Source organism: Hyperoodon ampullatus (assembly GCF_949752795.1).
Source record: "Hyperoodon ampullatus genome assembly, chromosome: 5".
NCBI lineage: Eukaryota > Metazoa > Chordata > Mammalia > Artiodactyla > Ziphiidae > Hyperoodon > Hyperoodon ampullatus.
Genome location: NC_136918.1, coordinates 79,259,284 through 79,277,739, shown reverse-complemented (window position 1 = coordinate 79,277,739; position 18,456 = coordinate 79,259,284). Strand labels below are relative to the sequence as shown.

At 43.1% G+C, this 18,456-nt stretch overlaps 1 protein-coding gene across 1 annotated transcript; it reads left to right on the top strand.

Moving 5' to 3' along the window:
* Positions 1–984: 984 nt before the first annotated feature.
* Positions 985–17,787, top strand: FBXO40 (F-box protein 40; the record flags this gene model as incomplete). Its single annotated transcript, XM_079705257.1, is given in 5 exon segments — positions 985–1,068; positions 12,233–12,255; positions 12,257–12,284; positions 13,181–15,091; positions 17,572–17,787. Coding segments are annotated over 5 exon segments (2,262 nt in total).
* Positions 17,788–18,456: the final 669 nt, after the last annotated feature.

Below are 18,456 nucleotides of genomic sequence, written 5' to 3'. Positions count from 1 at the left end.
GGGGTTACTCTTCGTTGCGGTGCACGGGCTTCTCATTGTGGTGGCTTCTCTTTTTGCAGCTCGGGCCCTAGGCGTGCGGGCTTCAGTAGTTGTGGCACACGAGCTAAATAGTTGTGGCTCGCGGGCTCTAGAGTGCAGCCTCGGTAGTTGTGGCGCACGGGCTTAGTTGCTCCACGGCATGTGGGATCTTCCCGGACCAGGGCTCAAACCCATGTCCCCTGCATTGACAGGTGGATTCTCAACCACTGCACCACCAGGGAAGTCCCAACCACTCACTACTTTTTTCAGTGTAGTGCTGGAAGATCTAGGCGAACAATTTACTTTCTCTTCTCTGTCTTCTCGTCTGTAAAATGAGAGAGTTGGACTAAGTGATAGCTAAGCCTCCTACCACCTCTAATTTTCTCAGACTGGACTTATTCTATGCCTGATTTCTGAATTACAAAACCTTCCTTTCCCAACCATCCGGGAAAGAAGAGGGCTAGGAGAGGACAGCCACTTGTCACGACAAGAAATAGGAGAAACAGAAACAGGACCACATGTCACTTGCGCAAGTTGCTGCCTCAGCCAGTGATAGGTTTAGGTGAAAAGCACGGTTATAATTAGAGCAGCAGCCTGTCCTGAGCGCTCCACCAGCCACTGTGGGCACAGCTGGATCTGCCAACCACATGCACAGGACTCTGAGAGGCTGCTCGGGCCTTGAAATGATCCTTCTTACAAGGAGTTTCCTTCTTCCTCAAGGGAAAGAAAACCCATTGATATAAAACCCCGCTTGCCTTCCGGCTTCCCCTGCTAACTGCCACTCCAACAGAGACGGAGTGTGGACAAATACAGGAGAAAGAAAAAATCGTAAGCTGAGCCTGGTCACATTGCCCCTTGTGATATAGTTTTATTTTTAACTTCAAAACACTTGAACTATTTCTGTTGAAGTTTTTTCTCCTTTCCCTAACTCCTCGACAAAACTTTGTCCTCTGCTGCAGCCAATGCATGCCGAGCCACCTCCAGCAGTCTACTTGCTCACCATCAAGAGGCACAAGTGCAGCAGATGCTGACTCAGCCCATGCCATTAAGGTAAGCTTTTCAAATGTGGGCAGGTTCATCAAGGGGAAATTTAGAGTAGTGAACATAGAGGCAGAGGCTGAGCGGCATATCACCATTTTGCTCTGAGTAAGAGGATTGTTAAGCAAATTAAGTTACATATGGGGGAGAAGAGGTTAGTGCTGAGAATGAGACCCAGCCATAGGTAAACTCCTGCTTTGAATCTAAAATCTTAGAGCAGGAAGACATGACCTGCTTTCTAACAGCTTAGGCTCTTTCTTCTAAAATCAACCATAGTGATAGCACATAGTGGTTATGTGCTATCTCTAAGGTTACACAGTATTGATGGGGGTTCAGGATGGCGGGGGGGTGGGGAAGGGGGGGAGGTGGTGAGGAAATAGGTGGAAGGCCCAGAACCCAGGATTTCTGTTTTCTGAAGTCCAAATGTTGTGATTTTTCCCCAATCAGCATTTGCTATGTTAACTGCAAGTCATTCTCATGTACTTTAAATTCCATCACCTGTGTCACTCTACCAGTTAATTTAGCACAGTTGTATTTACTACATATATTATTTAAATTCTGCCTGCAGAGTTTAAAACCTGTTTTTCTTTAACTATATTCCCTAAACATGACTCACTCCTCCCCAGCTCTCTTGAATCCAAATGCATCTATGGAATAGAAGTGAAAGTATTTTACAAGTTGAAAAATGGTATACACATGCAAACCAAAAATTATCACAAATTTGAAACTTGCAAATCCAGGAGGACAAAAGTAAAATGATTAATGATACTTGAGGAGTCAAACACTTTAAAGTGTAGATAGGTTATTTCTAGCTTTGGGAATAACAGCATAGTGTTGCATGCACAAACAAATTGGCAGGGATAGGGAGCAGTGTTTATTTTCCTGTTTTCCTCTGGACCTTGCTTTAGTGTTATATAGTTAAAAGTTCAGCTAAGGACATCCTAGGAAGTGGCCTGTGCAGCAAAAGGGATTCTGTACACTCTGAACTTTGCACTGTACAGGCTAAAGCCACCCAAGTAAAAGGAGACCTACCACCAGACACCTTAACTCCTGGTTCCTTCTTGCCTGCCTCTGTAACCTCCAGATGCATCCCGTAACTCTGCTATAGGTGTCTGGGTTATAATTATGCCTGTTTGCTAGGCACAATCAAATTCACTGTGTATACTTGCCTAACTTCATTTAATTTTGTCAGAGTTTCCATGGCACAAAGGTCTTCAAGGGGTATACCAGGTACTTTCCTAGCAAGATGGGCATGTTAGCTTAGCAGTAACCAACCAGATTGGCTGACTCAGAGCTACTCCTAAATAATCCATCTAGTTTGCCCTTTCTTGGCCAATACAAAGCAGTAATTTAAAATACTGAAACTAAAAAAATAAGTACAAGATACAAGAATTAACTAGCTAATTAAATAACTAGAAAGTTTAAAGGTAGAGAGATTTCTAGTGTAGGTACAGAACTGCAGATGGTGAGGTTGAATAGATTTGAGGGAGGATGATTTTTAGGGTATAGTGAAAGGACTAACATCATAGCCTGAAAGCCCAGGATTATGCGACCAGATGTGGGAACTATCCTCAGCCAACTGGTTGTGTTAAAATCTCAAGATGCAAAGGGATTACTTTAATATTTAACTTTATACATTTTCTTTCCATAGAATCAAGTATCTCCATAGCAGGGAAACAGATTAACAATATATAATTAAAGTAACAGATTAATTGGCTGGTTAATAGGTTAACAGTTAATCTCTGTCCTTTAACTCTTGACCTTGTCACTTCCACTAAAGTTAAAGCTCAGGAATAAATAATTATTGCCAGGGCTAGCCACATGAGGAGGCAAAATATTCGCTGCATCATGTGAGGGGTGCTGGGAGGGCCCCTTGCCTAAAAATACCTCCCTGACACCAACCCTGATTGCCTACTAACTTTATAGTGAAGAAGGTTAAAACTATTTTCTGTTAATTGCATTCTCTTTTGCTTGAGTCAGTGATTTAAATATACCTGCTTTATGCCTTCTCATGACCTTGTTGGCCAGTGACACTTGGTTACCACCTCTTCCTCATTCTTCCAGGCCTTGTCCTGCTTTGCCCTTGGTACCATCTAAGCTGCCCACATGCCCTTGGCCATCGTCATGCAGGTAGCTCTGTGTGGCACTGTGGTTTCTACAGAATTTCTCAGTAAACTATCAAGGTGAAGTAGAAAAAAGAAAAGCATGTGATTAGAGTCAGAGACTGTGGGAGCATAAGCAAGACATTACTTCTCTGGGTCTCAGTTTCTCTTGTAAAAAATGAAGAGTTTAACCTAGACCCTTTCCTAGACCATTTGTGCTACCAGATCAGAAGCTGCATTTCAAAAAAGATTGTCCAGGTGATTCCTATGCACACTGAAGTTTGAGAAGCTCCAGAGCAGAGGATTTCTGGTTATCTACCTGATCCAGATTTCTGATTCTATGACTGTAAGTGTTGAGAACAAGTGTAACCTCCTACAAACAATTCTGGCAGCATTCAGAGTATCTGTTATAACTGGAGTCCACTGAGTCTTTTCCATTCAGTTAAGGCAACATTAACCAAATAAAGTTGAAAACATTTCTTTTTCTTCCTTTAAAACAAAACAACAAAAAAACACGAATTATCATATATCTGACATCATTACCCCTTCCTCCTAAAGGTCTCAAATTGCTCTCACAGGTGTTTCACAGGTGTTATGGGTTCCTTCTTGCTATTCAGATTTCACCTTACCTGCTACCTCCACAGAGTTCTTACCTGACACACCCAATCTAAAGTAAATTAATGAGGGAATTCCCTCGTGGTCCAGTGGTTAGGACTCTGCTCTTTCATTGCTGAGAGCGCAGGTTTAATCCCTGGTCAGGGAATTACGATCCCATAAACTGCACGGAGCAGCCAAAAAATTAAAAAATAAAAATAAAATAAAGTAAATTAATGAACACTCTCATGTTCTGCTGAGTAATTTTTGACAAGTTATTGAATCTCCCTAAAGGTAATTTATTCATCCATAAAATGGGGCTCATCATAACCCATAGGATTGTGTGAGGATCAAATGAGATAGGGTACGTGTCTAGTGTACAAGAGTCACTCAACTGTTCATCCTTCCTCTATCAGGAAGGTCATTCTCATGGTTACTACCCTTGTCCAGACCTGTGCTCTCACAGGTGTTTCTTTAGGGTCCTGTTCAACTCCATCCAATCCAATCCTTCACTGAAGGCTGATGGAGTGCTGGGAGCCGTGTTAGTTGTACTCACTCTCAGTGCCTCAGAAATCATTCCTGTACCCCTCCTGGGGCATTCCCACCCTCCACTGATATTCCAGTCAGAGCTCCTTTCACAGCCTGCACACATTCCACAGGTCTCAACATTTCTGTTCCATTTATGCCCTTCATCAGGTCGTTCACCACTCACACCATCACAGCAACTTCTCTCGGGTTGTACCAACACCCAGAGTCAGTCGCAAGAGAGGAGACAAGTCTCAATTGAAACCTTCCTTTTTATTTATTTATTTATTAAATAAATAAATTTATTTATTTATTTATTCATTCATTTATTTATTTATGGCTGTGTTGGGTCTTCATTTCTGCTGGCAGGCTTTCTCTAGTTGCGGCGAGCAGGGGCTACTCTTTGTTGCGGTGCGCGGGCTTCTCATTGTGGTGGCTTCTCTTGTTGCAGAGCACAGGCTCTAGGCACTCAGGCTTCAGTAGTTGTGGCTTGTGAGCCCTAGAGCACAGGCTCAGTAGTTGTGGCACACGGGCACCCTGGGATCTTCCCGGACCAGGGATCGAACCTGTGTCCCCTGCACTGGAAGGCGGATTATTAACCACTGCACCATCAGGGAAGTCCAAAACCTTCCTTTTCAAATTAATGAACAAACTAATGTAGGTAAACAATTAAAATTATGAACTTGAGGCCTGGGAAGCAAAGAGGACTTCAAGTTGCCTTGGGAGCATCTGAAAGGTCCTCTGGGCCTGATACTGTACTATTTGAATTCCTAAGTGCTTGAGAAATGACTGCTTTGTGGTGATTACAAGGGGCCAAAAGTGGGGGAAATTAGGGAGATTCACGTCCTTAAAGGAGTGAGGTAAGATTTTTTTTTAATGGGGTTTGAGGATGGTTAAGCTGGCAGTGTATGTAAGATCCATTGGAGTGGGGGAGAACTAAAAATTGAACAACCAGCCAAGGGCTCTGGGAGTGATGTAATAGGAAGAAATAAGGTCTGGACAAGGGTAGTAACCATGAGAATGACCCTCCTGATAGAGGAAGGATGAACAGTTGAGTGACTCTTGTACACTAGACACGTACCCTATCTCATTTGATCCTCACACAATCCTATGGGTTATGATGAGCCCCATTTTATGGATGAATAAATTACCTTTAGGGAGATTCAATAACTTGTCAAAAATTACTCAGCAGAACATGAGAGTGTTCATTAATTTACTTTACTTTATTTTTATTTTTTAATTTTTTGGCTGCTCCGTGCAGTTTATGGGATCGTAATTCCCTGACCAGGGATTAAACCTGCGCTCTCAGCAATGAAAGAGCAGAGTCCTAACCACTGGACCACGAGGGAATTCCCTCATTAATTTACTTTAGATTGGGTGTGTCAGGTAAGAACTCTGTGGAGGTAGCAGGTAAGGTGAAATCTGAATAGCAAGAAGGAACCCATAAGCAATTAAAGAGCAAGGGAAGAATTCTCTTGGGAGAAAGAACAAGTGCAGGAATGAGGAATGAGCAGCAAGGCTGGAGCTAAGTGCTCAAGGGAGAGAGGTGAGGTAAAAGAGGCAAGCAAGAGACATTCATGTAGGGCCCTGTAGGCCAAGAAAATGACATCAGAGCTTATTCCTTGTGATGGGATAGAATACCCTAAAGATTTTAAGCAGGGAAGTAATGATCTAATATTAAAAGTTGCTGGGACTTCCCTGGTGGTGCAGTGTTTAAGAATCCACCTGCCAATGCAGGAGACATAGGTTCGAGCCCTGGTCCGGGAAGATCCCACGTGCCGTGGAGCAACTAAGCCCGTGAGCCACAACTACTGAGCCTGTGCTCTGGAGCCCGCAAGCCACAACTACTGAGCCCACATGCCACAACTACTGAAGCCCACGCACCTAGAGCCTGTGCTCCACAACAAGAGAAGCCACCGCAATGAGAAGCCTGTGCACCACAACGAAGAGTAGCCCCTGCTCACTACAACCAGAGAAAGCCCACACACGGCAACGAAGACCCAACGCAGCCAAAAAAAAAAAAAAGTTGTTAAAATCACTCTTTCTGCTGATGAATGGGCATCAAAATGGGAGGAGTAAGACTGATTATAAGGCTGTTTCCCCAGACTGGATGAGAGATGATGGTGCTTGGACCTGGGCCTGGTGGTGGAGATTGAAAGAAATGGATAGATTTGCCAACTGCCCTTTCAGATCTTTCTCCTAGGCCTTCCCACCTAACTGGGCAGTAGTTTCTTTGTGATTGGGGCATAATATCAGGCTCATCTAGCTCTCAAACTTGAACTTACAGTAGAATCAGCTGGTAGGTCTGATTTGGTGGGGCCCAATAATGTACATTTCTAACCAGTTCCCAGGTAATTCTGATGCTATTAGTCTAGGTACCACATTTTAAGGACCACTTTCTAGTTGACTTGCCTTTGCTTATTAACTTCTCCTTTCTGAGTGATCCGCAAAGCACCACAACCTGTGTCAAATAGTGTCTGCTCCCCTGCCAAGTTCTAAATTCTCCTCTATTTCTTTAAAGAAATATTCATCCCCCAAACTCACACACCTGGTCCTTTTACCTACTCATATTCTAGTTAAACTTCATACAGTACAATCAGTAAAATCTAGTTCTGTGCAGCTCTCTCAACTATTTAAGTCTAAAGTATATTACTTTGTCTCCTCTAGACAGAACTTTAAAACAAATTTTGGGGGCTTCCCTGGTGGTGCAGTGGTTGCGAAGCCACCTGCCAATGCAGGGGACACGGGTTTGAGCTCTGGTACAGGAAGATCCCACATGCTGCAGAGCAACTAAACCCATGCACCACAACTACTGAGCCTGTGTTCTAGAGCCCACGTGCCACAACTACTGAAGCCCGCGTGCCTAGAACCCATGCTCTGCAAAGAGAAGCCACCACAATGAGAAGCCCGCACAACACAACGAAGGGTAGCCCCCGCTCGCCACAACTAGCGAAAGCCCGTGTGCAGCAATGAGGACCCAGCTCAGCCATAAATAAATAAATAAACAAACAAATAAATAAATAAATTTATGTTTTAAAAAATGGTCAAAATCGTACATTAAAAAAACATATTTTGGGGCCTCCCTGGTGGCGCAGTGGTTGAGAGTCCGCCTGCTGATGCAGGGGATACGGGTTCGTGCCCCGGTCTGGGGGGATCCCATATGCCGCGGAGCGGCTGGGCCCGTGAGCCATGGCCGCTGAGCCTGCGCGTCCGGAGCCTGTGCTCCGCAACGGGAGAGGCCGCAACAGTGAGAGGCCCGCGTACCGCAAAAAAAAAAAAAAAAAAAAAAAAAAAAAAACATATTTTGGGGAGAGTGTTTTTGGCCATAGACTTGATTGAAGTTCATTTTTAAGAGGAGGGAATGTATGTATTGCCTTTTCAGACAGGAAGCAAGAATTTAAAGGTGAATATAGGGGCATAGAAACTGAAGGGGAAAATGTCACCTGGATAACCATACTCTGTTTCAGGCATAGAATTTTGTCAGCTTTTTCACAGTGAAGAGTTTCTCTAATCTATATGCTTTGATTTGGTAGGTATTTCATTTTAAATGTCAGACTCCATACTATAGTGCAGATTTTTTTTTAATGATAATGGCAGATAAACACCTGAAAATTTGTTTAATTATTTTTAATTAATGAATTAATTAATTTATTTTTGGCTGCCTTGGGTCTTCGTTACTGTGAGTGGGCTTTCTCTAGTTGCGGTGATGGGGGGCTAATCCTCGTGGCAGTGTGCGGGCTTCTCATTGCAGTGGCTTCTCTTGTTGCAGAGCATGGGCTCTAGGTGTACAGGCCTCAGTAGTCGTGGCACATGGGCTCAGTAGTTGTGGATCATGGTCTCTAGCGCACAGGCTCAGTAGTTGAGGTGCACAGGCTTAGTTGCTCCGCGGCATGTGGGATCTTCCTGGACCAGGGATCGAACCCGTGTCCACTGCAATGGCAGGAGGATTCTTAACCACTGTGCCACCAGGGAAGTTCCTATAGTGCAGATTTTTAACCTTAAAAATCTTCCCTGCCACATTTGTATTCCCTGAAATGCAAAGGCATGGGACCTGTGCAGTCTTCTTGTTTCCTCTATTCAGAAGGGCACAGTATGGGTTGTGGTCCAGAGGAGGACAAAAAAAAAAAAAAAAATTCATCATAGGCATGGAGGTGCTTCCTAATGTGAAGCATCCAGCTTCTCTACGATTTGGAAAGGTTATACAGGTAGAGACACCTTTCTGTGCCCCAACTGGGGGAAAAAAGGCTTTCTCCTTACAGACTCTAGCCATGGGCTCGCATTCTCCCCAAATCATGGAGATGGACCACAAATGTCTCTATGGGTCTCTGATGGACACAGTGTGATGTAGCAGACAGTAGAGTTTGAAGCAAGACAAACTTAGGCTTCTTTGTGCCTCAGTGTCCTTATCAGTAAACTGGAGATGGTAATACCCACCTCACATTATTATTGTGAGGATTAAATGAGATGTTATGTAAACGCACATGTTAAGCACTAATATTTTATTTCTCTTCCACTATGACATCCAAAATGGAGAAATCACTGGGAAAGTCAGACAGACCCCATGGAGGATAAGAATCCAGTCACTGCACAGGAACAGAAATTGGGAGAACAGGGCATCTCATGTCACAAGACAACCAATGATAAATCTAATTTGATTAAATTGAGGCAACACCAGCTGACTCCAACCTAAGGTGACCAATCAGCTGTCTAAGTTTGCCTGGGAATAAGAGGTTTCCTGGGACCTGGGACTTTCAGTGCTCAAACCAGGAGAGACCAAGGCAAACCAGGATGATTGGTTACCCTGTTTCTCCAGCAATAATTAGACTATCAACCATTTTGGATTGTCCTTTATCGCAGTGGGAAAGATTTCCTCCAGATATACAACAAAAGGTTCAGATGTGATTTCTTTATGCCCTTAGCTATATTTGTCTTTCTCCTTTCCTCCACTGACAAATGTCTCCAAAAATTCATCTCCACTCAGCGTCTTTCTGCTGAGCACATGCCTTCTCTCAAAGTCACCCATCTGGGGTAGCTCCAGAGCCTGGCAGAAGATCTTTAAATAGCAACATAAAGCAACAGCATCTTTGTTGCCTGCCTGCATTGCTTTTCTTTTCTCTTAAAGGAATATTTTCAAATAACCTCCCAAGAGATGGAGAGCAATAAGATTCCACCACAAATGTTCCCAGTTTCAATAACGCTGTTGCTAAGAACCATCTTTATAATGCTGAAGGATAAGAAATGATTGGCAACAGGTACCTACTGTGTAGCACAGGGAATTATACTCAATATTTTGTAATAACCTATAAGGGAAAATAATCTGAAAAAAATTGATATAGATGTATATATAACTGAATCACTTTGCTGTACACCTGAAACTAACACAACATTGTAAATCAACTATTCTTCAATTAAAAAAAGAAGAAGGAGGAGAGGAAGAGGAAGAAGAGGGAGAAAAAGAAATGATTGGGCTTAGAGTTCATCACTATTGTCCCTCCAGCCAGACACATGCCTGCTGATAGGGGCAGAGTTCTCACTACATACATTGAGTGCACAGAACTAGCCAGGGCTGCTTTGCCCTTGCTGGAAACTGGGCTCAACTTTGTGACAGAACCCGGTTGGCAAATATGAAGTTGGACATTCCTGGTGCTGTTAGCTTTTTTCACATAACCTTACTCCATTTGTGATCTGCCTCTTCTTCCCCACCTAAAAACCAACAAGGGACCTTGAGTCATCCAGAGTCTATTCTTGATGAATGTCTGTTATGAATAGAAAGCAGATGGTCACATTCTCCCAGCCAGGGCACAGGCCCTGCCAACGTTGGAGTGTGTGCTTAATAGCTTTCTCCTCTACTCCAAACAAATGCTAGATTTTGAATGGCCAAGGGTCCCACCTCACAGCTGAAATGCAAATGCTCTGGCAAGGGCTCCTTGGGGACCTGCCATGAGCAGTGGCATTGTCATCCCTGTTCTTAACCTCACAGCAGCATTGGAGGCCATCATTCACCCTTTTCTTTACATCTGGCAACATAGTCCTGACTCTCTTAGCTCACTGGTCTCTCCTTCTCTGGCTCTGCTTCTTCTTATTGTCCCCAAAGTGGTCATACCTAGCCTTGTACTTCATGGCTCAGATTTCTATTTTGTGTTCTCACCTCCCCAGTTATGGCTTCCTCTTACTTTTAAGTGGATAATTCTCAAGTCTGAATCTCTATATTCTAACCCCTCATCTTCCCACACACATGATCTGTCATCACCTAAAGCAACTTGTATTACACTCGCTGGACCCATTTTTCTTCCCAAAACAGTTCCCTCCTTAGACCTCTATTTTTCTCAGAATTACACCCAACATTCTCTCTTCTTAGTTCACCTTCTTGGCATCACCTTTGACTCTTCTTCTTCCCCTATCTCCAGCCAGAAACAAAAATGTTAGTTGATCATCCCTTGTAATGTCTCCTGTCTGTCTCATCTTGCCTATTTCTACTGTCATCAGTCTCACAATCTCAGCTTCCATCATGTTCTCTACATAGCAGTTTCTAACTCTAGGTCTTTCCACTCCATTCTTCCACTACTACTGGTTAACACCCCAATTACAATGGTAAATGGTTCCTTATTGAGTACCAAATAATTCTAGATGCTTGAGCCTAATATTTATGAATTTCTTTAAGTCCATAATGGGCTTTTCCCTCCCAGGAGTGATCTGGAATATGGCAGGAGCCTACCTGAATGTTAAATTGTATGTTAAAAGATCAAGTAGCTAGACTCTTGCATACAAAAGATGTGCTCTTTGCCTGATCCTATTCTGCTCCATCTCAGTCCTACCCTCACAGCCTTTCCACCCTGCTCAGCTCCCTCTCTGTCTGATTAATCTTCTAGTTAACCCTGAAGCTACTGATGGTCAGGCTGACTATTAGGGTATGAGGTATCCCTCTATAGCTTAAGAGGGATTCTGGCGTGATCCCTCTTTCACTCTTATAGTGCATGAGTCAGCTGGGGAATGTGTTAAGAATGTAAATTCCAGGATACACCCTTCGCTCAGGTCAGGGGTGCAGCCAGCATCTATAGCAGTGTTGTCCAATAGAGTAGCTACTGAACACTTGAAGTGTAGCTAATATGACTTGAGGAACTGAATTATTAATTCTAGTTCATTTTGATTAATTTAAATTTAAATAGCCACATGTGGCCAGTGGCTACCATATTGAACAGTGGGGATCTATATATTTAACAAGAATCACAGCTGATTCTAATGAACAATAGTGTTTAAAGCCACTTTAACAAGCAGTCCAGGTGACCCTTATGCTCACTTACTGGTACATAGTAGGTAATCAAAAATGTTTGTTGAATGAATGGATGAACAGATGAATACATGAATGAACTAGCATACAATTTCCTTGAGATTTAAGGCTGTCTCTTCTAAAAAAGAAAAGTTGAGGGGGGTTTTCCAGAGGAAAAGAGGCTAAAAGGATTTAACAAACAAATGTAATAAATTAACCTTAAAGGGATCCTGGTTCAAAACTGAGTTGTTTTTTTAAAAGTACAGAAGATATTTTGGAGATAATTGGGGAAATTTGAATATAGACAGCATGTTACATGATATTAGAAAATTATTTTTAGTTTTCTTAGGTGAGATAATGTTACTGTAGTTACAAAAAATGTCTTTATTCTTAGGAAATATATGCTGAAGTACTTACAGATGAAGTATCATGACATCAGCAACTTATCTTCAAGTGGTTCGGCAAAAAGTGTGTGTGTGTGTGTGTGTGTGTGTGTGTGTGTGTGTTGAGAGAGAGAGAACGTGAAAGGGGCAAAATGTTAACAATTGTTGTATCTAGGTAGAGTATATTTGACTGCAAAATGTGGGCCAGGACACCTACCTCCAGGGTGGTGGAAGAATACGTGAAGTCTCTTTGGCCCCTGTTAAAACAGATAAAATACTTTTCTTACTAATCATTCATATTTGTATTTTTATATTTTCCCCTAGATTTACAAAGCAAGAAGAAATTTGGAAGCTATGGTAAGTACCAGGTGCTTATTGGAACTTTACCTTTCACAGGTCCAGGTCTGGCTTCATTTAGCCTGTAGCCCAAGCATCTGGCAGATTTATCCTTTTGGCCTGATGACATATATTGGCTTTTTGCCAAACCACAGATGCTAGAGCAGAACCTAGAAGAAACCGACACAGAATAGGGGGGAAATCAGAGACCTGAGAAAGATCTGTGAGCAAAGATTTTTAGTAAAACTTTACATATGAAAAAGCAAAAAATCCAGGTATAATCTAAATGGCTAACAATTCCTTCATTCAGCAAATATTACTGAGTGCTTACAATGGTCCAGGCCCTGTGACAGGTGCTGGGGACCAAGATGTGAACAAAATCAGACATGCCCCACATCCTCCCAGCATACTCCCTAGTGGTAGCTGGTTAAATGAATGACAGAACACTCATTCTGGAATGTTACACTGCCATTATGAAGAAAGTTTGCAAAGAAAAATTAATAAAATAGCCTAGACATGTCATAATAGCAAGTTAAAGCAGAATGCAAAATTGTATTCATAATATTAACTGTGTCATACAAATCCTCCACAACCCACAACTCAAAAATAGCAATTGTCAACCTTGTAGCCCATTACTTTCACCTTTGTTTTTTTTCTATTCTCAACACAGCTAATACGTAGAATAAACTATTGGGAAATAAAGAGAAGAGTATTGATAGCTGTTATTTCTAGGTTGTGTGGGATTATGAGTATTTTTGCTTTCTTCTTATGATTTTCTATATTTTTCAAGCTTCCTACAATAAACATGAATAAACAGAAAATAAGTCAATTAAAACTTAAACACTCACAGACATGCATAGAGCTTCTCTTCCAGCAGTCATTTGTTTTCTCTTTCCCCTTGCCTTTGGTGTCTCCAGCGTAGGGCGCGCAGGCCTCCACCAGGGCAGCACAGGCACTGTGACAGATGCTTCAACCGTCACTGCCACATGCCTGTGGAGGCTGGTGTCTCCTGCCTGGTGATAAACTGCCACCTGTCCTGCGGCGCTACCTTCCACATGTGCAAAGAGGCAGAGCACGAGCTCCTGTGCCCTTTAGAACAGGTTCCGTGCCTCAACTCCGAGTATGGCTGCCCCCTTTCCATTTCCCGTCACAAGCTGGCCAAGCACCTGCAAGTGTGCCCTGCCAGCGTGGTCTGCTGCTCCATGGAGTGGAACCGCTGGCCAAACATGGACTCTGAAACAGCCCTTCATGAGAACATCATGAAAGAGACTCCCAATGAGGAGTGCTTGGACACAGCCCTGGCCCTCCAAGACCAGAAGGTCCTCTTTAGATCTCTGAAAATGGTAGAACTTTTCCCAGAAACTAGAGAACCCATGGAAGAGGAACCTACCATGAATGGTGAAGCCAGCTGGAAGGAAATGGAAGGAGCGGTGGGTGGGGCAGATGCTGGTTTGGTAACAAGCGGCTCTCTGTCAACCACCAACGGAGAGGTGGCAGAGCTGACTCAAGAAGAACGAGAGGTATTAGCCAAAACCAAAGAAGGGATGGACCTAGCCAAGTTTGACAAGTGGGAAAATATGTTCAGCAAAGAGCATGCGGCCTCTGTTTTAACGAGCTCATCAGTGAGCAGTGAGAGCAAGAGCAGGGATGGCCCAGAGAAAGAACAGATTTCCAGCAGCAACAACATGGTAGAAGAGAGCACTGCCAAAGGGAAAGAAACACAGGAAGACCAGAAGCAGCAGGACTTTCATGCAGCCATAGAAAAGTCAGGGTTTGCCCCTTGGCAGGATGGTGTTCTGGAAAGACTGAAAACAGCTGTGGATGCAAAGGACTATAATATGTACCTGGTGCACAATGGGAGGATGCTTATTCACTTTGGTCAGATGCCTGCTTGTACACCTAAAGAGAGAGACTTTGTTTATGGCAAACTTGAGGCTCAGGAAGTGAAAACTGTTTACACCTTCAAAGTTCCCGTGAGCTACTGCTGGAAGCGGGGTCACCTCGGAGATACCTTGTTGAGTTCTAGGCCAAGTGAACACAAGGCAGTAGATACTTTGGATTTAGGGATCACTGTGGAGGACCTGCCCAAATCAGATCTCATCAAGACCACCCTGCTGTGTGCTCTGGAAAGAGAACTCAAAGGTCATGTCATCTCTGAATCCAGGAGCATTGATGGGGTGTTCATGGATTTTGCTACACAGACATACAGTTTTGAGCCAGAACAATTTTCCTCCAGGACGGTGCTGGCTGACCTTCTAACCAATGCCAATCTGAATGGGCTCCATATGGAGCTCCACAGTGAGTGTGTGACCAGGAGACACAACAAGAGCAGTTCTGCCTTTACTTTCACTTGCAACAAATTCTTCAGGAGGGATGAATTCCCCCTACATTTCAAGAATGTCCACACAGACATTCAGTCATGTCTCAATGGTTGGTTCCAGCACCGATGCCCCCTTGCCTACTTGGGATGTACCTTTATTCAAAACCATTTCTGTCCCCCAGGGAAAAAGGCAAAAGTAATCTATAGTCAGGAGCTCAAGACCTTTGCCATCAAGCCGGAGGTTGCTTCAGAGCTGAGTGAGGGAGGGAACAACCATCTCTCAGGCCGTGAAGGAAAAAACCAGAATTCTCTAACCAGCCTGCCCCTGGAGGTCTTGCAGTACATTGCTGGGTTCTTAGACAGCATCAGCCTATCCCAGCTCTCCCAGGTGTCCGTGCTGATGAGGAATATCTGTGCCACTTTATTACAAGAGAGAGGGATGGTCCTCCTGAAGTGGAAGAAGAAGAGGTATTCCCATGGAGGCACCTCGTGGAGAGTTCACAGAAAGGCAAGTAAATAGTCATTCACTTATTCATTCATTCAACAAGTATTTACTAAGGGCCTTCTGTGCACCAAGCAGTGTACTAGGCACTGAGATTGTACTAGGTTACCGGGAATAAAACAGTCTATGAACTCAAAGAGGTCAGCGTAGTAGAGGAGACAGATCCATAAACATAAAAATGGCAATACAAATGGTAATGCCTATTTATGTATGTGTCCTGCATGTCTTCCATTTGCTCACATGATCCATTCTCCATCGTGATCTGTCCCCCAGGAGGCTGATCTTTACAGACTAGCTTAACCAGCTCCCCTGCCCCCCAGCTTCCAGTTGGGCTAATCTAACGGGAGTGTATCAGCAGGAGATGGTCAGGAGGGAGAAGCATGAGGTTGACATAGCTATTCTTCTGGCTTCCTCCCTGCATGCATTCTCTCCTCCACGACATTTTGCACTGGCCATGTCCCTCCAGCTGTATCTGATATCTGATAGGTTACTGATTCTGGGTTCCATTGACTTCCTTCCTCCCTTTCAGGCCTAGGGTAGTAACACTCTAGATTGTTACTAGCCTGGGTTTTCTATACCCTGCCCACACATTTGTATATTATTCCTTTTTAAAATTCTCTTCAGATTACCCAGTTTGAGTGTGCCATCTGTTTTCTGCCTGGACTCCAACTGATACAATATGCCAACAAATTCTCCTCAGCCCTATGTCAACTAATTTATTTACAAACAAGTTTTGCCCCTGTTGAATTCATTTTGAAATTCTAAAATAATTTGGTCCACTGATTTCCCCTGGTTCAAATGCTTATTAATTTTTTTAAAAAAACTCTGCTGCATAGATCAAAGAATCTTTCCCTTTGGAAAAACCTCATCCCCTTTTCCCAATCAGGTTAGGCTTGCTTAACTGTATTATAAGTTCTATTGGCTTGTACTCTATAGAAGTGAAACTCCCAATTCATCATATCCAAGGTGCCGTAGCACTGTAGCATCCTCTCTTATGGTACATATATTGGTAATGTGAATCACAAATTCATCATGCCCATTTAGGTCAGTAATTCCAAAATCTCACTGTTGAGTCTCTTCCCAGTATGTGGGTATATGCAAACTGGTATCGGGGAGTTAGGAGATGTTTACATCTAGTTTTATTGATTATGTCTAAAACATCTTGCATATATTCTATTATTTATTCCCTGAGTAGTCTTCTTCAAAAAATAATTATCAGACTCTCCCTCATGAATTCATGCTTGAATCCATGCCTGCAATCCATGTGTTCATGACTGCCAACCAACCATGTGTTAGGCATAAACATGAATGAGACTAAGACCCTGCCTTTGGGAATTGTGTCGCCAAGATACAATGTATCATCTAGAACTACCTAATATCTTCCTCTGTAAAATCAAATGCAAATGATTTAAGTTACATACTAGAAATTTCATTATTTTTTGGCTCACATTTTTTCCCAATTCAGTGATTGCTGACCGCTCTTAAATATCATTTGGGACAAACTAATTTCCTTGCAGAAAGGAAGAAAGAGAATTTAGTTGGAGCTAAAGAATGCTCATATTAAAATGGCCTTTTAAAGTACAAAGGGAAATAGTTCCAAGATCACAGGATACACTTTTCTTATATAGTAACAGTGACAAGAAACTGAGGGTGTAATGATCAGGTTGAAGGATATCAGATTATGCCTATCCTCATAGCCAGATTATAAAACTAGTGGCTTTGCCACCACATCCTAGGTGGAAAGGCCCACAGGGATTTGAGTGCCAGACTTCTAGATTTCTCCTAAGGTTTCTGTTCTACTGAGACTCTTATTAGTTAGCATAGTTTTAGTTTTAAGCAATAGAAAACCAACTTAACATGACAAACAATAAAGGGAATTTATTGGCCCATATAACTGAAGAGTGCAAAGGTGATGGCTTCAGGTATGGCTTGATCTAGCAGCTCAAAATGCCCCCAAATGACCTTTTTACTCTCTATTTCTTTTCTCTACTTCCTCGCTTGTGGCTCCACCCTAAGACACAGTTCTCCCTTCATGGTCCCTGGTGGTTGCCAGAAGCTCCTAAGACTGTAGCTTCCAAGTTCAAGCACAGAGGGGAAAAGAGAATCTGCTTCTTGGTATCACAAACAAAAGTTCTGGAGTAGAGTCTCATTGTCACTTGTTGTCCTGATTTGAACCATGTCTATTCTAGAACTAACCACTGTTCCTGGGGAGGTGGGGGATGGGGGAAGGGTGTATGTCAATAAGCAGATTGGTGTTAGTCATTTCCACACACCACATGGCTGGCTGGGATGATTATCAGTTGGAAGGGGGAACTAGGAATTGGATGCTGGAGAAAAGACTAACAAATGTATGCTGCAGCCACTAAATACTCTCAGGAATCTAAGAACAGGAAGAACAGAAAGGCATTTCCCCACACTGTTCAAATAAAGCCGGCCTGAGGGTATCACCCCAGTGTTTACTTTGGAACTTCTCTCTTTCCTCATAGATCTGGCAATTCAGCAGCCTCTTCTCCAAAATCAAGGGCTGGGAGTTTAATGAAGTTGCCTCCATGTCTGAGCACTTGAAGTCCTGTCCTTTCAACGTTGTAGAACACAAGACTGACCCGATTCTTTTGACCAGCATGTGTCAGCCCCATGAGCAGGCCCGAGAGACTTTAGTCACCACTTTTAAAGCCAGACCAAGAGGAAGACACACCTACTAAAGGCTCAGAAGCCACCATTCTTGGATTCCCACTCAAGGTTACTGAAAGTTCGACAGAGTTTGGTTATGAGAACTTCCTTCTGTAAACTGCAAATGTGCTTATCTGGGTGTTTTGGAACATGCAATGTCCTTCAAAACCTGAGCAGCTGCACAATGCCAAAGAATTTCCTAAGCCATGGCCTGTATAACTGCTATAGTTCCATACTGATAACTTATTTCCTCCTTCCCCCCACACTTTTTTTCTAAAATAAATCAGTCTGTGAAGTATTTTAAATAGGTGACTTAAGGCCATTTGGAAGATGAGTCCAAGTCCTTAGGAGATGAGAGAGCCGTGAAATTCCATAACCAGCACAGGCCTGTGCATTTGTGGAGAGCTTTTCAGTTTATAAGCACTTCTAATGATATGGAGCAGGTAATGTAGGGATGGGGACTGACATACCTCCCAGGGCACCCAGGGTGAAGGCCACAGTTTGAAGTTTCTGGAGCTGGGGTTGTCTTGACAGCCAAGTCCAGGGCTTTTTTTACTTGCCCCACTGCCTCTAAGCCCAGACAGTCCAAACAGCCTGAAAGAATAGAGACCTAGGCTAAGAGCAACAGCCTGAGGACACCAAAGGCCAAAGGATGAGAGGTGGAAATGAGGTCCTAGAATGAGATTGTTGTGTAGAATCTT